Raw genomic sequence first — 24009 nt, forward strand, 5'->3', positions numbered from 1 at the left:
GTATAAAGTGGAAAATGAGGATGTGTGTGTGATTGTGGAGAGAGGAGGCGGAACTTTTTGCCTGCCAATGAAGTTAGGAGTTGTCTGGATGTCAAGCTGCCACCCTATTTCCCTCACCTACTCACCTTCTGTAATTCCAGATGTTTGGGTGGTAGTCAGTGGTGAGAAGTATTCAGCACATGGTCATATATTATTACTTAGTTGTGGTGCACCAGAGATTCCCCCCCCCCTAGAGATTTCTAGAGATTTTTGCCCTACAGGTGCAAAAATCTTCCTAGAGATTTTTGCCCTACAGGTGCTTTACTATCCTGTTGCTGCCAGGCATATACATTTTTATGTTCCCAAACTTTTAGATGCAGTTTTAATTTTGCTAACTATTTTATTATTTTGTGGCGTTTAGTTTGCTGTATTTTTTGTATTTTCATGTTATTTTGTAAACTGCCCTGGGAATATAATTGAAAGGTGGCATAAATATTCTTATAACAAACCAAATTGTGAAGTTCCTGCCTTCCTTGCCATAATTGAGGAACTGCAACCAGACTTGCAACGATTTGTTGGTACCTTCTCCTTCACACTCTTCCTTGCATTCACGCTATCATTCTGAATGCTTAATGGACCTCACCATTACAAAAAATAAAGCAGTGCAAGCAGATACTTCCTGAAACAAAGACTGATTAATTGAAACATTGGTATGTTTATAATTAGGAGGAAAATCTTATTCTGGATGAGAGCTGAGCCTTGGCGGCTCAGATCTGAAGCACAGGACAAGGGTGTGGGTGCAAGATCTGAGCCAAATGGAGCCAAACTCTAATATGGAAATGTGGGGGCCTTGTCTGTCATAGAAATTCAGCCAATGGAATGGCCCTCCACTGAGTAGATTATGTACTATTCAGTCACTAGCTGCATTTGCCTTTGTATGATGATGCTAACAGGAGTCAGTAATATCTGCAAAGCTTGAGAGACAGCAGCCCATAATACACACAGTTGAGTCATCATGTAACTTACTGTAAATGTTTCTGAGTTCTGATTTGAGTTGGAGCTTTTTTGAGTTTGGAGAACTGCAACAAGTAAAGTGATGCAGCTGTCTTTTAATTTTATTTCTCCTGCTCACCCCCATTCCCCTTTGGTTAGAGAGGCTTCCCACTTGTGTTGCAGTTGCCTAAAAGTGCCACTCAGGACTCATAGATCTGTAACCTGTTGTGAACTAAAAGTAGTCTAGAACAGTGGTTCCCAATTGGTGGTCCACAGATCCCAGGGGGTCCACGTAATCCACTCAAGGTGTCTGTGGCACCGTTCACATAACAAAAACTACCATAAAGGTATCAAAAAATTCAAAAGCAGGGGACCCATGGCTTGGATTTTATAAAACAGTGGGTCCACAGTACTTAGCTAACTGGGGACCACTGTCCTAGAAGGTACATTTATAGCACAATCTTATGCATGTTTACTCAGTTGTGTTCAGTGGTGCTTTTTCCCTAATAAGTGTGTTTAAGATTTCAAATTTAGTGAGGTTATTATTTATTGTTTAATAATACTGTACAGAGAATGATAGATAAGTGAACAAAGTGATTTTCTAAGGATGTTTTGCTGCATATCAACTCCAAATTGGGTTGTAACTTGAGGTTGGTAAGTGTGAAATGAATATAGCAGTCACACAGTCTCTTACATGGGCAGATATGCTTTGGAAAGAGGTACTTTTTATGAGAGAAAGCTATGACATTTTTGCTATTGTGCTCCAATAGAAATTACAGTAAATCAATACTGCTAAAATACCGAGTTTCACAATTACTCTAATTTTTCCAGATTTTGTGCCACCTTTTACTGGTAACTGGTTTTAATGTTATGAGTAATTGGATTCCCCCTCCTGCCCCTTTTAACGGTCGAAAAAGTTGCTAAGATTTTTCCTATTTATTAAATGCTACAGTTTTGAGTGTTGAGTAATACCCTTTGAGACAATAGTGTCTTGTATTATCGTCTTATTTTACATTGTTCTTCTTGCTTCTAACACAACTATGAATTTATTAGTATCAGCCAAGAAAATGCAAGATTTCTAGACAAGCATAAGTGTAAATGTCGCAAGGACATACTTCTGCATTCAGTTTCTTGTGCGTAATTTCAGTTAAGATGATTAATGCCCATGTGGCGGTGACACATGCATATTCTTCTGAAGTCAAAGCCTAAACGACTTTAGTGACATTGGCTTTTACCTCATACTATCCTGGTCTGCCTAGTACAGCAGTTTCCGATCTCGGATTCTTTTCCAGTCAGAACTTTGAACCGAGTGATGCAGTATGGGCAAATGCAACAGAGTTGATATTTCCTTTGAAGTTTCTGCTGCAGTCATTGCAATGCTAAAAAGGCAAACAGCTTTTTACTTTGAAATATGACATGGCTCTTTATCATAGAATTGTAGAGTTGGAAGGGACCCCAAGAGTCATCTAGTCCAGCCCCCTGCAATGCAGGAATCCTGCCCGCAGCCATTCCTAGGTGGGCTCGAACCACCAGCCTTCTGGTTAACAGCCAGATGCACTGATCCATTGCACCACAGAGACCACCTGCCATGGAACCTTTAAAGAAAGATCTGTCATCAATCACAGCTCTTCAGGGCACACGTACCGGTACATTGTTTAATTGAATCATAGAATCATAGAGTTGGAAGAGACCACAAGAGCCATCGAGTCCAACCCCCTGCCAAGCAGGAAACACCATCAGAGCACTCCTGACATATGGTTGTCAAGCCTCTGCTTAAAGACCTCCAAAGAAGGAGACTCCACCACACTCCTTGGCAGCAAATTCCACTGTCGAACAGCTCTTACTGTCAGGAAGTTCTTCCTAATGTTTAGGTGGAATCTTCTTTCTTGTAGTTTGGAACCATTGCTCCGTGTCTGCTTCTCTGGAGCAGCAGAAAACAACCTTTCTCCCTCCTCTATGTGACATCCTTTTATATATTTGAACATGGCTATCATATCACCCCTTAACCTCCTCTTCTCTAGGCTAAACATGCCCAGCTCCCTTAGCCGTTCCTCATAAGGCATCGTTTCCAGGCCTTTGACCATTTTGGTTGCCCTCCTCTGGACACGTTCCAGTTTGTCAGTGTCCTTCTTGAACTGTGGTGCCCAGAACTGGACACAGTACTCCAGGTGAGGTCTGACCAGAGCAGAATACAGTGGCACTATTACTTCCCTTGATCTAGATGCTATACTCCTATTGATGCAGCCCAGAATTGCATTGGCTTTTTTAGCTGCCGCGTCACACTGTTGGCTCATGTCAAGTTTGTGGTCAACCAAGACTCCTAGATCCTTTTCACATGTACTGCTCTCAAGCCAGGTGTCACCCATCTTGTATTTGTGCCTCTCATTTTTTTTGCCCAAGTGCAATACTTTACATTTCTCCCTGTTAAAATTCATCTTGTTTGTTTTGAACTGCAATACACATATCTAAGGGGATGCGGGTGGCGCTATGGGTAAAACCTCAGCGCCTAGGACTTGCCGATCGCATGGTCGGTGGTTCGAATCCCCGCAGCGGGGTGCGCTCCCGTCGTTCGGTCCCAGTGCCTGCCAACGTAGCAGTTCGAAAGCACCCCCGGGTGCAAGTAGATAAATAGGGACCGCTTACCAGCGGGAAGTTAAACGGCGTTCCGTGTGCTGTGCTGGCTCGCCAGATGCAGCTTGTCACGCTGGCCACGTGACCCGGAAGTGTCTGCGGACAGCGCTGGCTCCCGGCCTATAGAGTGAGATGAGCGCACAACCCTAGAGTCTGGCAAGACTGGCCCGTACAGGCAGGGGTACCTTTACCTTTTTACACATATCTAAAGGTTGGCCATGAAAGTATCTAAAATGAACTTCCTAAATTCAAAATGTTTATGCAAAATTTGCTTTCCCTTTAATTATGTTTGCCAATTCTAAAATAGTGCAGATTGGGGGTATTTGTGTAATCGCTGAAGTATGTAGGCTGGAAAGTACTTCAAAAGTTGGCCACATAAAGATATTTGGAATTGCTTTATTAAATAAGATTTTGTTCATATGACAGGAGTGTTTTTTTAAAAAAAAATTAGATATATGAAAGTAACATTTTTCTGTGTATCAGAAATCTTCAGTTTCTATGCATGTATATGTGTGTGTATGTATGTATATATATATGTGTGTGTGTGTGTGTGTATAGGGTGAGTCTTTTAAAAGGGGCCCCATGGAACATGTGTACTGTGTATCCATGGGGCCTCTTTTAAAGGACTCACCCTGTATATACATACATATATGACACGACTAAACGACTAAACAGCAACATCCTTGCATGCATATACACACACATACAGAGTGTATCTGTGCAGCATGACTCACCCTTTCTTGTGATTCTGGCCAAAGTACTTTGGAGTTTAAGTTTTCAAATGGACTGTGAAGAACTTTGAAGGTTCAAAGTTTTTAATTGTACATAACTCCAGTGCTTTCCAATAGCACAGAGCCAGTCCTGTGTTACAGAGGGAACATGATTGTTGCGCTTTTGAGGTTTCATCCCATGTGATCAGTGATGTTGGAATGAGGGAGATCTCACAGGAGAGCCAAACAGTGGGGTTGCTTGCCATACTAACATGTCTTGCCCATGTGACCAACACTTTATAAGACCAGCAGGTTGGCCTTTTGGTGCTTCTCTCAACAGAGGATGTAAGAAATGAGAGGGCATCTAGTAAGGCCTTCTCAGTATCAGCTTCAACATTTTGGAATGACCTCTTTATGGTGGTGTGCCTTGCACCATCATTCCTTTAATTTAGTACACAGATATGGAACTATAGGTATTACAGAATTACAGTATAGCTGGAACTTCTGCTGGCCTGCTGATACTATTGCTGATATTTTAGTTTGCTGTTTAAATGTTTTATATGTATGCATTTTAAAAAAAATTGTGGTACACCCTGTGACCATTTTGTAAATGCTGGTACAGAAATCCTTAATTAAGTATACAAAATAATACTTGAAAATGATATCATTTTTACAGTAGGTAGCAAAGGTTTCCAGCTGTTTAACAATAGCAACAACTAAGGACTCAGCTATACAGCTACAAATAAAACATTTTAAGTGTGTTTTAAGTGCAATATGCAATGTGACACTAGATGGCGATGGTGAGCCTTATGGAAAATTCAATGTATTTTTAAAAATGCTTTTTTAAAAAACATTTTCAGAACATTTTTTTATATGTGTGTAGATTCTACATAAAACTCACCCTCTCAGTTAGACTACAAAAAAGAGAAAAGAATGGAGAACAATTATTATATAATTTTAGTTATCCTTAATCTCTTTGCTAATACTTAACTCTTGCAGTTTAGCCATGAACAATTTATAAGAGAACAGTTTGGTAAATTCTTGTTGATAAAGCAGCTTGGAAAGGAAGGGGTAAATCTTCTTAAATTGCTTATAGTGTAATCCTTTGTTGTTGTTTAGAAAAATGTGATAGAGGAAGAACAGCACTAGGAGAGAGAGAGATCAGAGAACCTTCAAGTAACCCAAATATACAAGTAGATACAGAGGACCAGCCTGTCTGGGGGAATTGCACTGGTGATGACCTCATCAGAAGTAAGTATTTCCAGAACTAATTGCTGCTGTTTAGACTTGCCTTTTTAGTGTAATCTTGTAATGACTGTTGATGTAGCTAAATCTGTGTCAAATGCATTTGTGTAGAACTGTAATGTGTGTCAATAGAATTTCTTCTCAGGGATGATTTCTGTCAGTCTTCATCATCAAAGACTACCTAGAGATAAACAAGCTGTTTTTGTGACTTGAGCAAACATGCATTATACCATGTCAGGCAGCGCATCTGTGCAATTATTATTTTAAGATTCCACAATGCTGTTTTCCATTAATTCCAAGGAAAGCAAATGCCCTTTGAACAATCTTGAGATTTGTCAGTCTTGTTGTGTGTTAAGGAGAGAGGAGAGTGCCTTCAGATTCTCTACAGAAGGCAGTGATTCAAGTTTTCAAGTTATAAATTCAAATTTCATCCAGCCTGATCTCCGTGAGTAGCTAGTCTTTATGGCACCAATTACCTGCTTGTGCATGTCTCCCCCTCATACAGATGGGATAATATAGGGCCAGTCCTATCGAATCCTGCTTGTGGATTTCCCATAGGCATTTGGTTGGCCACTGTGAGAACAGGATGCTGGACCTAGAGGGGGGTGTTTGCCTGATCCAGCAGATTCTTATGTTCTTAATTTCCAGGTCTGCAGTGAACAGGGATGTTCACAACAATAAATGGGGGTGTGCAGAAAAGTGCAGTAGGAAGTTGTCTTATGCTTAAAATCTTCACTTCTGCATCAGTGGCTTTAGAAGATTGGGATCATAGTTTGCATGTTTCGTGCAGCACGTGTTCTTGATGGGTCTTCCCTAATGGTCTAGTAAAACTGCATTGGAATTAAAAGATATGAGTGTTCCATTGTGTAGAAAATGGAATCAGTCAAAAGTGAACATTTTGGATTGAGGACATACAAAGCAATTATTTGAAAAAAAAAAAAAGAATTGGTAAGTAAGACTGATTTGCCAAGGAACTTGCTTTTCTGTGTTGCATTGAACATAATACGCATCATAATTTTAACATGAGCCTTGCTTTCTGTTTACTGCTGCTTTAATGACTCAATATTTTTTTCTCCTTCCAAATGGATTGTTTATCCACCTACGCAGTTTCAAATATTGCTCTGTTTGTTATAAGTCTTCTTAGCTTTCCCATTATAAATGTTTCCAGATGTTTCGTTTTTCTTATTATTGTAAAAAAAAAAAAATACAGCAAGATAATAACTTTTGGGCAGTTAAACAGCTTAACACTGTCAGGAAATTCTTCTTAATGTTCAGTCTTAATCCTTGTTCTTGTCATTTGGACACCTTGCTTCAGCTTCTACCCTGTGGATCAGGCCTGAGGAGTTTTGTTCGGCCTGAGAGCTACATTCTTTCATAAGCAGCTTTCCAGGGGCTGCATAGCACTGACAGGCATAGTGAGAAGCAAAAGTGGATATGACACTTGCCTTCCACAGTAGGATACATTCCAGCCTCACAAAGGTCCATGATTCTATCCCACTTCTCCTTCCAGGTATTAGCAAGAAGAGGCATCATCAATGTTCATGAGCATGTTCCATCTAGGCAAAAGCACTTAAGATGGACACAGAGACCTGGGAGAGGGTACATGACCTAAGGAGAACCCTGACAGAGGGCCAAACAGAGACCTGAAGAGCTGCTTTTGACCTTGTGGCCTGAGATTCCTCACCCTTTCCATAGAGGAGCAGAAAATAAATAGGGTCCATCATGTATGTGACAGCCCTTCAGATATTTGAAGATGACTGTTACATCTCCTCTTAGTTGTCTCTTCTCCAGGCTTCATGTATTTAATTCATTCAACGATTCCTTTGTGTTTTCTTTAAAATTGACATTTTCCTAGTAAATTAAGAGAAGTTAAAAATTAAAAAATGAGCTGTATCCATAATGCAAGTAAACATACTATTGTCACATCATGCCTTGCTATTTTCACCCTTCAAAGTGCAATGTTACGCAGCCAATCATTTCAGCTTTTAATTTGAGCACCTTTAGGATCTTATGAGACATTTTCCTTGAAAAGAGAAGCTGTCTGATTCCATTGTCACCATTCACATAAGAACATAGCCTATTCTGCCAAATTCCACCAATATACTTGTTTTTCCATTATTTTTCTTTGTTTGAATGACACACATTACTGCAAAATTACCATAGTAGGAGTTAATTCAGCACAATTTGTTCGATATTCTATAGCAATAAGCAATAGAAGTTGAAGGAGCAATAGGCATGGGTCTTGTAGACTTGTTCAGATTTAATCTTCCTGTTGCTCAAACAGGACTTCAGCTTTGTGATATTTAAGAAAACAAGAAGCATCTCCCATATATTCAAACTGTCATGAATAATTGATTAATAATAATCCAGTTCTCAAGATTAAATAGCCTATTATATGCTGAAGTTTTACAGATAGAAAGGTCACTGCCATCCATCATTTCAGCTTCAAATTTATCCTCTTCTTCACTAAACATCCACCTTGTTCTTTCTGGAAAGGGGTATTTTTATCCATATTGGAGGGAGTGGGGAGGATAAACTTCTGGGATATGTTGTGTACTATTCAGTAAGTGGAGAAATTTGGTAAACCCAAGCCATAAAAAATGTAAAACAAGCACCTTTCAAGGTAATGCACTAATGTACTAAAATAAAAATAAATAAAAATCCCCCACAGTGCTAGAGAAACTGAAGTGGTGGTTTTTTCAGTGTCCGCATTAGAGAATTGTTCTCTGAGGGGCTCATCATTTAGGACTGATTCACATGATCAGTCATATCAGATAATACCTTGCTTGTGTGAAATCTCTATTGCATTCTCAGCTCTTAGGTGGAGTTTCCTTATTGGGTTAGTTTACACTGAGGCCCAACAGAAAATATACTGAAAGCTACTTTGTGCCAAAGTTATTTATCCAGTCAGATGATGTGATAGCTTTCAAAGAGTGATTTTAATAATGTACAGGACTTTCATTGCTCAATTACGCGATGTTTTATATAATGGGGTGTTTCCAGCTACCCCACCCCTTATAAGACGCTTCTGCAACATCATGGGAGGGGTCTTTCTAGGACTAAGGTGAAACCGTGAAGCTCCCTTGTTATTTTTGCTATTGGATGCTGCATGTTTTATTAATCTTGTTAAATTTATAGTATTTAAATGTGCTCTTTTGTATGGCTGTTATATTTGCTATTGTTTTGCTGTGTTATTTTGAAATTATTTTTGTAGTGTTGGTTTGAAATGTATTCCTGTTTTCTTTGTTGTAAGCTTCTTTGAGCGTGATTTTGTGTGTGTGAAAAAGTGGCATACAAATTGACTGACTGACTGACTGACTGAATGACTGACTGAATGAATATTTTCAGACGACTGGAGCCAGCGCTTGAATGAGAAAGAACTGTCAGTGTTATCAAGCTTTGTATTAAGAATTACCCATATATACTGAACTTAAATCTAAGAAAAGGACACGAGGCTACTATCTTCTAATTGTTCAAAAAGTGTTGGTCATATTAATAGCGATGATTCTAAAGAGGACTAAATCTACAGGCAGTATGTTATCTGGGGGAATAACTTCGCTTTCCTGCCTAAGACTGATGTTTGCTATTTTTATTATGTATGAACAATCTGATGTTCGTTTGCCTGGGTGCAGGGTCCAGTGAGCAGAGTGGGATTTGCCTGTTAATAGACATGCACACAATTATGCTGCATGTTCAGTCATTAATCCAAAAAGTTTTAGGTAATGTGAACCCCAAGTCGGAAGATCATTATCTTAACAAGGGAAAGTCCTAATTATTTGTCACTGTCCTTTCCTTGTTAATCTCTCCATAACTCCAATCAGCAACTAAAGTTTTGATGCTTTCTAAATAAAGTACATAAAGCAATATATTGTTTGAAGCGAATATTACTTAAATTGCTCCCCGCCCCGTAGCTGTAATGCATCCTTATGAACCTACCAGAAATAAAGCTGCATTTTCTTTTAAGATGTATGTTTCCATTTGGTTCCAGTATATTTCAAAGAAGCTTGCCTGTGTATAGCATACAAAAAAAAAAAAAAAGAACCTGCCCACACCTTTCCTGAAATAATACTGTGGAGTAAGTGAACTGGCATTGTGATAGTCTGCAATTTTCTAGAATATTGATATATACAATTAACCATATTTAGCATTTGAAACACAAAATAAGATACTTTGCCAAATTATAAAGGCGTAAGATGGTTTAAAATGTTAGCCATCTCCAAAATAATCAGTCCTTCAGTAGCACAAGATATTTTAAACAAAAATGGTGTGGTAAATATTCACAGATACATTTTACTACCATCTACAGTGGTACCTCAGGTTACATATGCTTCAGGTTACATACGCTTCAGGTTACAGACTCTGCTAACCCAGAAATAGTGCTTCAGGTTAAGAACTTTGCTTCAGGATGAGAACAGAAATCGTGCTCTGGTGGCGCGGTGGCAGCAGGAGGCCCCATTAGCTAAAGTAGTGCTTCAGGTTAAGAACAGTTTTAGGTTAAGTATGGACCTCCGGAATGAATTAAGTACTTAACCTGAGGTACCACTGTATATGAGAATAGTGCTCTCTTCGAGTCTATATAAGGTATATATCTGAATGGAATAGCTTTGTATTTGTGTGCTCTGCAGGTTGTCCTTGAACGTAAAGGTAAAGGTACCCCTGCCCGTACGGGCCAGTCGTGATCGACTCTGGTGTTACGCGCCCATCTCGCTTAAGATGCCGGGGGCCAGCACTGTCCGAAGACACTTCCGGGTCACGTGGCCAGCGTGACGAAGCTGCTCTGGCGAGCCTGCACCAGCGCAGCACACGGAAACGCCGTTTACCTTCCCGCTATAAAGCGGTACCTATTTATCTGCTTGCACTTAAGGGTGCTTTCGAACTGCTAGGTGGGCAGGAGCTGGGACCGAACAACGGGAGCTCATCCCGCCGCGGGGATTTGAACCGCCGACCATACGATCGGCAAGTCCTAGGCGCTGAGGTTTTACCCACAGCACCACCCGCGTCCCGTCCTTGAACGTAACTATGAACAAAAGCAGCCTTGCCTACATCTGTCTGTGTACCAAGGGTTAACTAGAATGGGTAGTGGCTTCATAGCTGATTTAATTCAGTTTTCAGATATAAGTCTACACTTAATAGTGGTATATAGATAGTGACAGACTCTCACATATATAGGTTTTGCATTTCACTTTCCTTGGAACCACACTGAACCTGGCTGGAGATCTACCAGAATTTGACTGTGTTGTTATGCATCTGGAGGTTTGGGAAATGTTGTAGACCTTGCCAAATAGATATGGAGGCCTCTTGCATGACAGGACTTGATGTCACTGTGTCAAGTTGGGGCAGGAGGCTTCAGTGCATGAATATACAGCCTGTTATGTATCTAAAGACTGCAAATTTTTAGTGAGTGGAATTCAGCTATGAGAAAGATTCCAGAGATGCACCTCTGGAATTGCCAATGAATTCATTTATTCAGTACTGTCAGAGTCACCCGTGGTCCCAGCTCACAAGAGACCAAAGTCCAGTCCGGCTTATGTACAAAAGCTTTTATTGAAGAACATTCTTAGCTTCACATCCGAGCTCCGTGACTCTACGTCTGTTACGCTTAGACCGCTGAAGTCCCCTCTGAGTCAGTCCCGCCTCTTCACCAGTTTAAGAGGCTTGTACTAGTCCACCTCTTCCTCTCTTTCCTTTTCCGCAGGGTCTTTCTGCCCCCCTGTGTTCTCTCCCTTCGGGACTCCCCAGAGGCTGAATCCTCTGGCGCCTCCTCCCCCCTCCTTCGGGCTTTGGGACCAGGCTCCTCCCCAGGACTCTCTTCACTTCCGCGCGCCTCCCATTTTGAACTTGGCGCGCGTACGTTGCTCCTGACCTTCCCTTCGACAGTTACACTGCTCTCGATACTACTTTCCTCCCCTTCCGGCAGGACGTCTTGCCCTGATCTCCTTCCCCTCTCTGCTTCCTGTTCTGCTCCTTCTGACACACAGGTCACTCCACCCCCTTCACTCCGTTCCGGCGGAGCAGCCGGTCCCGATCTCCAACTCCCACTGGGGGTTCCCCCTTCGTTTCCCTGCTCCTGACTGCTTCCCCCTCTAGCTCCCCTTGGCTTGACCAGAGGGGCTCCCTTTTGGGAGTCCTCCGATTCACTGGACGGACTCATGGACAATCTTGGGTCATTGTCGTCCTCTTCCTCGTCACCCTGGAATCCTTCCCCCTCGCTCTCTGTCTCCTCCCTCATCTGCGCCTCTCTCCCTGAACCCCTGACAAGTACTAATACTATACTGGAGTGGAATCCAGTAATTTTGTCCACTTCTGACTTTAGAAGGTGGTATTAGTCCATGAGGCCTTTTCTCTGGCACTTCTTTCAGGGCTGGAGACTGTTTTTAAGAACATTTATAGTTAGTATCAGTTGGAGCTGTGTTATGGTTTAAATTTAAAATGTAGCGATATTGTGGTTAAGAGTTGCCTCTTAAGGATGTAAGGAGGAGGATAGCAGACCTGGTTTCTTTCACTTTTGTGGTGAGCTGAGTAATTATATTTTGCTTAGGGCAAGAGAGTTGGAACTGCTGCTACTTATAATTTGTACTTGGAAATGCAGGCATATATTGCATATTATGTGTGGCTTTAAGCCTTTTCCTTTTTGAGCTAGAGGGAGTTCAGTATGTGTGAAGAGTACTTCACTTAGAAATATTCACAACTTGAGCTGTGTCCCTGTGCTATAAATATACCACAGTTCACTTATAAAGCCCTGAAAACAATGGGACTAATGCTTCTCTGCCGTGGTACACGGAGTGCGGCAGTATCCCATCAAGATTGCTATGGGGAATGGGAGCTTGTGTGACTCAATGGAGGGGAGAAGACAAGGCTGGATGTGAATTGTAGAAGACACATAATAGCTTGATATGGAGTGTGAGGATTTGTGTGTGTGTGTGTGTGCGCGCACACACACATGTACATACATACACACACACATACACATTGGAACTGGGGTGGAGTTATGTTCTATGTGAAAATACTTGCATACATAGGCACTGCAGTTAAGAACACTCCAATTACAGTCGTACCTTTGAAGTCGGGTGGAATCCGTTCCGGAAGTCCATTCGACTTCCAAAACTTTCGGAAACCAAAGCACAGCTTCTCATTGGTTGCAGGAAGCTCCTGCAGCCAATCGGAAGCCGCAGAAGTCCCGTCAGTCGTTCGGGTTCCAAAGAACTTTCACAAACCTGAACACTCACTTCCGGGTTTGCAGCGTTCGGGAGCCGAAACGTCCAAGTAACTAGGCAAATAGAATTATTATTCTTTTAATGGCTTCACCAGTAGATTCTTCTCCATGAAGTTTGGAAGGGGAAAGGAAAGGAAAGTTATTGAATAAAAATAAGAAAATATTTACACATGGTTGTAGCAACTGTGTGTGTTAAACATTTTTCCATGTAAAAAGTGTTTTTGAAAAATAACCAAATTTCATACGAAAACATTGGTTATGTTGGAAATATTTGTAAATGTGGTGTGCGCTAAATAAGCTCTAACAGGACAATGTTGTTTTGTTCTATACATTTCTGAAAGGGAGAGGAGCATTTTTAATTGAAGTATTCTGTTGTCTTTTGTAAAAATAAAAATGCTGCATGTATTTTATCATGGCATATCTTTACAGTTTTCAAAATAAAGCAAAAAGCTCTGCTGATATTTGGTGCCCATTCAGTTAATTCCACAAGATAAGGACTTCTGAGTACCTCTGGCCTCCGCTATATTGAAACTATGGGAGCATAATGATTTCATAGAGATTTATATCTTCTTCTGTGAACTGAGAGGAGGATCAGAATTTTAACTTGCTTGGGGGAAAAAATAGCATGGATAATTTCATCCCATTATGGCTGTCTTTGCCATCTCCTTTGTGAATGTTCTTTTACAAATTTACAAGAGCAAGATGACTGGTGTTTTTCTTTTCTTTCTCAATTTTGAAACCTTGTGGTCACTGCTTATAAGGCACATGAAACTCTATAGTCTAGTAAGAAAAATGCTTTAACCATTGGGGGGGGGGGAGAGAGAGAGAGAGAGAGAGAGAGGAGTTGAAAGACCAGTATTGTACCTAAAGTGTTTGGTACTGATTTCAAATAAGCTACACTTGACTTCCTTTTAGGTAAGAAAGTGTATAAGTTTTTAGGAAAGTTTATCTTTGCAATCCATGGTCAAGAGTACTCTTAGGAATTATTTTAGTAGTATTGTTAGAATATATTTCATGTCACAAATATAAATATTGTGTCCTAAGTTCTTTGTATTAAATAATACAGTACTAAGTCATAATTTTGCCAGAAATATAGTAGTGCACCCAACATTGCAGTTCCATAGGCACTGCAGACTTTCATGCATGCAGTGGAACCCCATTGTCCTCTCCTGTCATCTCCAGCTCCCTATGTAACCTCAAAATCAGCTGTAGAGAAGGACCATTTGAAGCAGATTTTGGGGGTGCACAGAGAAAACAGAGCACTGCACACCATATATAAAACCATATATAAAAAATTCTACCTGCCTACATGGACTTCCTTATCACCTATGGATAATTAAAGTTTTAGAAGACTGATTTATTTAATGTGGTTTGCCAGCAACAATTAAAAGCCTACAGCCTCCCCAGACATGTTTATGAAAGTGATGCCAATTGTGGCCAGCCATGGCTGCCCCTGCTGCCCCCACATCTGTAAGGGCACCATTTTGGCCATCCATGTGTTAGTCTCCCTTTGTCAGTGTCAGGAGGTGGCAATGCAGAAAATATGTGATGTGGCTCCACATCACTATCCTGGAAGCCTCACAGCAAAAACGAATGATAACGAGTTAATAATGCAGTCCCTTCTGAACAAGCACCAAGCTGCTGGAACCTTTGATAGCATTTCTGGCATGTCCAGTGTTGTTTGCAGTACTTGTGAGTAATGGTCTAGTAGGTATAGTATTTTGGCATTATAAACCTAAAGCACTGTCATAAAACAAATTAACTGAGAAAACAAAAAATAAAGGAACATGTTCTGGTATGTAAAGAGGAAACTGAATGGGAAAAAACCCTTAGAGGAATAACCACCTGCCTTGCCCTGAGACCTCATAAATTTTTATGTGACAGAAAACAAAACACCCTTGATAATGTGATTAATGAAGGTGTAAGATGCTGATCAAGAATACTAATGCATAAAATGTTAGGGAGACTATAAATTAGCGTTATAAAATGTTGATCACTGTTGTAATTGGTCATAAAATTAGTGGTTCCAGTTAAGTGCTATGAAAATGTACAAAACTGGTGGTACAAATACAGTGATTTCTTCCCCATCATCTGGTAACACAACTTAAGTATTCTTTACTGGCATTTCATAGCTTGCCATGAAGAGAACGCCCAACTCACACATGGGCTTATTGTGGCCGCTCTTTCTTGAAGCTAAATGGCTACTAAGATTACATTTCAGATATTATTTTCCTGTTGGTAATACAAGGGCTGAATCCTAAACTTCCATTCTGTTTTCAGAAAGTTCCTGGCAAAATGGTTGTGTGCTGGTTGAGAATTTCATTTATACTAGATTGGGGTAAAATGGCCTGAGGAGACCACCTGGGCCTTATGTCTCTTAGGCCCTTGTGCATCATTCCTGGAACTGGCTAGTAGGTAGAAGCCATAGACGGGCCAAGTGTAAGCATACCATAGAATTGGTGAGCCCTTATATATCACCCAGTCCAACCCATGCTTGAAACAGTAAATTCAGAGCTAGAACAAAGGGGATGGAAAATGATAATGGTTGTGGGGGAAAGAGACAGATGGGAAGGAAGGGAGGTAAAATAACAAAACAAAACAAAAAGCAAAGAAAAAGACAGGAAGGTTGGGGAAATGAGAGAGAGTAATGCAGAGAGTAAGAAAAGAGGGGGATACAGTCATACCTCATGTTACGTTCTTTCAGGTTACGTCCCACGGCGACCCGGAAGTACCGGAAAGGGTTACTTCCGGGTTTCAACGCTCACGCATGTGCAGACACGCAAAATGACATCACGTGCATGTGCAGAAGCGGTGAAACGCAACCCTCGCGTGCGCAGATGCACCGCTGCAGGTTGCGTTCTTTTCATGTTGCAAACGGGCCTACGGAACAGATCCCGTTCGCAACCAGAGGTACCACTGTATAAGGTGATCTTATGTTTCACTGTATTACACAACACCCATTTCTTCTCAAAACTGATTGCAGATAAGTGATTTGGTGAAACTAATTACGTTATCAAAATGCAAGTTTTTGGGGTGCAGAACCCAGTTTCCTAGACTGCATTTGAGCAGAACCCCAGATAAACTTCTGGGGCACCTGCTTAAGTTATAATTGCTAGTACATGTAAAGGGGATATGTAAACATCTGTCTTTTTGCCCTTGGAATATCTGCCTGCTTTTAACACTTTCTCTTTCTATTTGAATTTTTTTAAAACAAATAAAAATTGTCCAGTAGCACCTTAGAGACCAACTAAGGTGCCAGTGGACAATTTTTTAATTTATTTCAGCTGCATCAGACCAACACGGCTACCTACCTGAATCTCTATATTTGATTATTTTTATTAGAAAACCATGCACCAGAATATGCAGAATAATAACTACCTTTACCTATAGCCCCAATGAAACTTTATTTTTCCTTGGGTTCCAATTTGTACTATGAAAGCATCAAGTTTGTTTTAACTTCCATCACATTCGATATTTGTTTAGAAGTACAGATAGCTTTTGCAGTGGAGAGTTGAAATTCTTCTGGCTTAAGGATCTCAGCACAAAGGGTGTGTTCTTGGGATGCCTTGCAAAAATGCTTTAAGTAGAGTGAGAACAATGGTATGAAATATCCTTTTTGCATCCTGTAAGTGGAGTTCTGGGCTGTCTTAGTGAGGAATTTTCAGTAAACCTTCTGGAAAAAAAATCTACTTGCAATTTTGCTGGAGTATTTCTTCACAAAGGAAATCCTGTTTCATAATGATGTATTTCTTGTAAAACATGAGGAGGTTCCAAAGAAATAGTTGATGGCTGATAGTTGGTACTTTAGTTTCTTTGTAAAGTCAGCATGGTATTAAAAATTCAGCATGAAAAATTGATTTTAAAAAGATGGATTGTACCTTGATCATTTCTTGTTGTTTAGTTAATGTATGCCTTCTGTGATGTAGAAGGTGCAGTATATGCTACTTATTTCCTAGGAAATATTCAAAAATAATTGCTGACAAAAGCCACTTTACAGGTTGACTCAGAGGTATATCTTGCAACTTGAATGTTAATATTCCAGATGGTTGTGCATAGCTACCCAGTAAAGAATTGAAAGGAGGCTAGTCAGAGTTCGTAAAAGTTTGCATTGTTATTGATACTGTATCTTTATGGCTTAATACAGACATTTTGAAAAACCAAAATGGAGGACCTGTTTCAGAATATGTATGATACAAATTTAGGCTAACTTACAGAACACTGGAAACATTTGTAAACCTGACAAACTCTCCTCAAACTAGTGGTTGCATAGATTTGGCTGGCAATTCATCTACAATGAATGTATTTGATACTATATAGTCCATATCGTCTAAGGTGTTGATGGATTTTTAGCATGGCACAGGAAATAAAGAAATGACTTCCTGATTCAAACATAACTTTTACCCTCCATAGTATATTAGAAATCCAGCTTGACAAAATATTTCACAGTTCTAAGTATCAAGTCCAATTAATGCTTTAAGGGATAAATGAAAAATTCAGACTAATACTAACCTAATAGATTCCCTCCCATTTCCTTTGCACGTTCATCCAAGGGAGCCCTATGTTCTGCTATCAAAAAACAATACATTTTCCAACCGTAGCCCTTGCATGAAATGAAATTGCATGTGGATACTATATTGATTTTGAAAGGAGCATGTGTCAGGGAACTGCCATCGGAGGAACAGGTGGTGGAAAGGCTCCAGGAGAATAGGAGAGATTCAGCAGCAGAAGAAGGAACCAGTAGGGGGAGAGCAGGAGCTCCGGCGGAAGGGGAGTCGGAGGGGAGGCTCTGGGATACTTCCAGTGAGAATAGTGAAGAGGTAACAAGACCCCCCTTAGGAACTCCCACCCTTCGCCGGAAACTGTCACGCAGAGAGTCCAGGAGGCGCATGTCCGTCAAACAGCTTTTATGCTGGAGTAAGTTCCGTAGACGCCCACTGTCAGATTCTACCAGCGACTGACGGAGTCATGCTTTGGGGGCTCCGTTAGTGACTCGGTTTGGTTGACCAGCCAAACCCCAGAGGGATCAAGCTTTTACGCACAAGCAGCTCATTATCCCATCACAGCATGGTAATTTGTATTTCATTTTGAACATTGCTTATGGGATGCTGTGTGGAGCAAATCCCAATATAGTTATTTTCATAGCAGGTTCCTGTAATAGATGATCGTACCAATAGTCCGCCCTAACATGTTCATGCACACACACATGCACATGCACACACACACACAAAACATATATATTAAGGGCACCGTCTGTCTTGAGAGACAGTGGAGTGTGCCTTTGAGGTTGAAGTCAAACCACTGTGTTAGCACCAAAGTCACATCTCTGGGGCTGGAGATCCTGGGCTGCCCAGACAGCAAGACTGCAAGCCTGTGATACAAGGATGATGATGATGATGATGATAAATAAAGAAAGAAAAAAAGAATTTTTTATTTATACCCCACCCTTCCCAGTTTAAAAACCAGGCTCAGGGTGGCTAACAGCAAATATAAAACATTGATTAAAATGTGACTTAAAAACAACATAAAATGCAGCATCAATATCAATAAAATTAAAATATTCAGATATCATGGGGGGGGGGGGACCCAGTCAGTAGACATCAAATGATCACTAGGGCTAACTGGCCAAGTTGGTCCTACTAGGGCCAGCAAGGAGACCAGGGAAGAATTTAAATGTGGGGTCCCAGAAAGGGTTTCTTCATAGAAGAGGAAAGGGGAAAAGGGAATAGAGGATCAGGCTAATTCAAATTGAAGGCCAGGCGGAATAGCTCTGTCTTACAGGCCCTGAGGAAGGAGCTCAAGTCCTGCAGGGCCCTAGTCTCATGGGACAGAGCATTCCACCAGGTCAGAGCCATCACTGAAAAAGCCCTGGCCGTAGTAGAGTATAGTCTGGCTTCCTTAGGGACCTTTAAGAAAGAGTACTTGGCACACTCAAAACAATAACTGTATAAATGTTTATTATTATTCTGTTATTATTTTGATGGATAGAGTGCTTGTTAATTGTTTTTATATTGTATATCTAGGATTCTCAAATTCTTCATGGAATATTTTAATTTTATTCAATATGTAAAAAAACTAATTTCCATATTCAAAATTTAAGTAGCTTTTCTGAAATAAATAACAACACAAACATTGCACACATATTTCCATCTTCGCAGGTATAAATTATTTAAATCAAACTCAAAATAACCCACATAAATTAAGCATGTCATTGTTTGAACATACTTGTTTGATTATTGCATTGCATTGCTCATTTTTTTGCACTTGTGCCCTCATATATTGAAAACTGAATTCTGCCCATGGTGCATTTCACAGTCCTTATAGCTGTTTATTAATTAGTGTTTGAAAATAGTTTTAATTTGTTTGAAAATTGTGTGTCTGTGTGCAATGAAAAGAAGTCTGTCTATATAAACACAGTTCACAAAATATATTCAAGCGATACTTTTTTGTCAGCTGGAAATTGCAGCAAGTTTGAAATCAGAATAAGAACATGTGTAATCACTTCGTTCCGTCTCCAAAATTTTAGTAATAAATACATGTTAAATTCCTGGAACTATTTTATGCTATCTACTAACCTTACAATTAAATTACTGTGTAAAGTTGGTTAAGTAACACAAAAGTTATTATATTAAGGTGTGCTTTATGAAGAGGCCAATGACAGTACTGCAGTGAAACATGCTAATAGATTATATGCTGTAGCAATATATTGCCTTTTTATTGCTTTTCCACAGGCAGCAGATTCATGTATAGTTATTACTGGCTACATTATCTGCTAGTTTTCTATCAAAAGTGATTCATTCTATTGAATCATTAATCCAATACTTATCATTCTTGGTGAAAATTTTCTAGTATTAACACTGTATAAAAGATTGACCTAAATCCACTGGTTTTGCTGCACTCTAAGAACATTTTAACCATGGAAGAACAGTATTTCTTAAGACAGTTTAAAACTATTCATTGTGGATATTTAACAAGGTAGCATTCTATGTTGTGAGATACACACACACGAGTTGGTGACCAATGCCATCCTGGATTTAAGCTGCTGAATGTTCATAAATCTAGTACTGGAAATATTGATGTGTATTGAATTAGTTACTGAATAACAAGAATAAAATTTTGCTCATACATAGTGCAAAATGGGGGCTTTTGTAGCAGCACATGGTCTGTTTAGAATGATATAACAGACACTGAATGTTCACATATCAAACAAAATGCCATCTTTCTGTAGAAAAGAGGTGTCAAAAAGTTTCTTTGTACCTTTAACGCATGTGATTATGTAGTACAAAATGCAGAGTTTGTAAAATTTCTTGAATATACAGGCAAAAAATGAATAATTCAAAACAACTCATAAGTTCTACATTCTATTGTATCTTTTATAACGCAGGCAGGAGATAGCATTGTGTTCCCAGTAGAGCTGAATTTGCACAAGTTACACCTCTGAAAATGCCAGATGGTCTATGGTCTACTTTTCAGAGCTGTCACATATGTAAAGATTTGAAAAAAAAGAAAGAAAGACAGCTGAATGAGAGCAGCGGATCATTAAAGGGAGAGTGAAAGTCCCTGGGTATCACTGTGTTTTAAGAAAGCATTGTGTCGTTCCCCGCATTACGCTTTTCTTTTCTTTAAGATATACACAACCTTTAAAAATAAGGTAAAAACATTGCTGTTTTAAACTGAATGGTTGTGGCTTAATCTTAAAACTGTCAAATGCTTTTTATTCTTTATACTAGAATGCAGTCATATGGTTCCTAATTGGTTTCAAGTGTATTTTAACCATAAGATTCAAGTCTCCCCAGTGAAAAATTATCAATAAAGTTAAAATAAATTTAAATTGGTATAACTAATACATTTGGGGGTTTTATTCACTTTTGATTTGACCTACATATCATATGTGAATACTCTAAAGCCAGTCAGCTAAAAAGTTGTATGTTAATGTTACTGAAATAAGAGTACTTTGGGAGCAGAATTTATCTCTTGATCCTAGTAAAAATAATAAAATGAAAGTAAAACAAATAACTTTGCATGGCTAGACTTCCCCAAGACTTCGTATTGCCCATTAATTGGGAAAATAGGCCTGATGTTTTAAGACAGAGGAGATGATCATGTGTCATGTATTGTAATATGATATTGAAATGTAAACAATTGCAAACAACCATTTCCAATTCTGCTAGATTCTAAAGGTCATAACTGTCAATTCTAATAACTTTGTCATTTAGATTTACAGAATTCTTCCTATGTTATTCTCTTCTTATTTATTGACAAAGGATAACATATTTCCCAACAGCTGACAATTGGTGAAGCATAACATTTTATACCTAAGAATTCCAAATAATGCATCTACTTGCCAGACTGTTAAGTGGCAAGATACTTCCACATCCCAGAGATGATTACCTCTTTATCAATACCTACATAGGGTGAAAATGGAACAAGATCAAATTAGTCTTGCATAGAAATGGGGAATGTTGAGTTTTATGCCAGTGGTTTGGATAAGTTGTCTCTGCCTATGCACTTAAAGGGAGTATTCTATATAAAAGCTATTGCATTTTAAGTTCCTACTACCACCTTTGGGGATTTCCTTTTGTCAGTGAATTGCAAGAGTACTTGTGATCACTGGAGGTACTTGAAATGAATTTATACTTCTATGATTGAGTGGAGCTTTGGTGTTGTGTCTTTAATTCTAAAAGGCTGGGTCGACCCAAAAGGTTTGAATTAAATAATAAGTTATCAGCCTTGCTTATAAGAGCAAGAGAGTGTGTGCTGCTTTTTTAAAAAAGAAAGAAACTTCCTGCCTGACCACACATATCTAGTTAGCCATGAGGCCTGAGAGAAAGACAGAACTATAGAGCTTCACTGTTTTTTAGCTTAGAGGCATGTCCTGTTTCCCATAAGCAACCAGGCAAATGTTTATTTGCAGGTCTAGTTATTCTGACAAATATTATTTTTTCCTTTTCCAATGTTTTAACTAAGGTCATTTTGACATACAGTGGTATAAATGAGGCTTTTATGTTTTCAGTAATATGTGTGTGTGCTTGTGCACTAGAAGCAGAGGGTCACTGTGATCAGCTATTGTTTTTGTCCTTATGGTAGTTGAAAATCCTTCTTCTCTTGAAAAATCAAAGGCTGCTATTACTAGGAGGATGTTGGGCAACATGGAGTTCCTATAATCCCTGTTTCCTGTCAGAAGTACCATTCATTGTTTTTTAATTGATTTCCCACCACCCCTTACAAAATCCCACCATTTGACTCAGGGGTAGGGTCAGCAATGGACAGTGTGGTGTGACTTATCTGACCTTTCTCTTGCCTGAGTCAGGCGCACTAACTCTGTGAGGCCGAGGTGTTTTTGCCCCCCTTCATATCTGTTGCAGGGGAGTCGGGGACAAAGGAGACCAATATACAAGCGACAGTGCAAGTCTCTTTTCCATATGTCACGAGCCTGTTCCACATAAGTTCTTATATACTACTGATATACAGTGGTACCTTGGTTTAAGAACAGTCCGGTTTACAAAATATTTGGTTTACGAACTCCGCAAAACCAGAAGTACAGTGGTACCTCGGGTTACAGACGCTTCAGGTTACAGACTTCGCTAACCCAGAAATAGTACCTCGGGTTAAGAACTTTGCTTCAGGATGAGAACAGAAATCGTGCAGCGGCAGCGGGAGGCCCCATTAGCTAAAGTGATACCTCAGGTTAAGAACAGTTTCAGGTTAAGAACGGACCTCCAGAATGAATTAAGTTCTTAACCCGAGGTACCACTGTAGTGTCCCGGTTTGCGAACTTTACCTCGGTCTAAGAATGGAATCTGAACGGTGGAAGGGCACTGGCGGCGGGAGGCCTCGTAAGGGAAAGTGCGCCTCGGTTTAAGAACGGTTTCAGTTTAAGAACGGACTTGCGGAACGGGTTAAGTTCGTAAACCGAGGTACCACTGTATATATTTTTTCTACTGGTATGTACCGAATTTTTCCGTCTATAAGACGCCCCCATGTATAAGATACCTCCTATTTTGGGGGACTCCAATTTAAGAAAATGGGGGGAGATACTATCCGTGTATAAGACGAGCCCAGATTTTGAACATTGTTTTAGAGTAAAAAACAACAGTCATACACAGAAAAGTACGGTATATATTTTCTTAAACCGGTCAGTTACATTGATAACCTCTTACACAATTTAGAGTTGCATTGTCTTTGTGGTTTATGAAACTTTTAAATTGTGTACTAAATCTGGGCTGTAAATTTATGCTGTCTGTGTTATAAGGACTCCTCATTCCTTTGTTGTGTCTTTTTGATTTTTCAATTATTATACATGATAGTTTTAATATAATGTTGATGCAAGGCTGCTTAGGGAATATGGGAATAAGTTTCGTTGGGCCAAAAACTTCACCTGACCAAAATATAACTGCCCTTTTATATATGACAGTACAAACTAATAAGTCATGTAAATATGATAGGGTACATAAAATAATCAAAACATAAAATTAAGTTATTGTTATTATTATTTTATTATTTATACCCCACTCATCAGTCACTCTGGGCAGCTTTCAGCACATATAAAAGCATAAAATACATAACAGATGACCAACACTGAATCAGATTAATTCTCTGGAAAACACTTGGTGAAACAGAAATGTTTTCAGCAGGTGACAGAACATCATAGCTGTGGGTGCCTCTCTTTAGTTCAACAGGAACAGTGTTCCAGAGTATTGATGCCAGTCTGCTAATAGCTTTAGTTCACATATTTATGAGTATAAGCGGCTATATATTAAACCTGTGCCCTGATCTAAAAATGCATATTCTGACATTGATTTTATACAAAATAAAGAGCAGACTTTAGATGGTAGCTGCATGCTTCTGTTTAAGGTGGGCTTCTGGAGAATCATCCAGGGTTCGATGTGCTGTTAGCAGAAGTTGGTGGTTTTTTCATCATGTTCTTTGGTTTTTCTTCTCTGCCTTTGTCGACCAGCTGTTTTTGTTTTGCTCTTTGTGGGTTTTAGCATCATTGTTTTAATATTCACCAGTTGTTCCAATTTTTTCTAAACGGCCATGGGAACTTGCTGGCTAAAATGCAACCCAGAAATGTAATAAATAATGTGGGTTAATTTTTAGTCCAGTTTAGAGAATCCTGCTTTGACTCAAGATATTACCGTATTTTTCGCCCCATAGGACGCACCGGCCCATAGGACGCACCAAGTTTTTTGGGGGGGGAAATAAAGAAAAAAAAAATTATTTTCCCCCCAGGTGCTTGAG

At 39.6% G+C, this 24009-nt stretch overlaps 1 protein-coding gene across 1 annotated transcript in view; it reads left to right on the forward strand.

Annotated features, from left to right (window-relative positions):
- The window catches only part of MDFIC (MyoD family inhibitor domain containing), a 42586-nt gene that overhangs the window by 4339 nt on the left and 14238 nt on the right, over positions 1 to 24009 (forward strand). Inside the window, exon 4 of the mRNA XM_081878148.1 lies at positions 5433 to 5564. Within this exon, the coding sequence (XP_081734274.1) occupies positions 5433 to 5564 (132 nt within the window). The remainder of the gene's footprint in view (positions 1 to 5432; positions 5565 to 24009) is intronic.

Source organism: Podarcis erhardii, assembly GCF_964252035.2.
Source record: "Podarcis erhardii genome assembly, chromosome: 10".
Classification (NCBI taxonomy): Eukaryota; Metazoa; Chordata; class Lepidosauria; order Squamata; family Lacertidae; genus Podarcis; species Podarcis erhardii.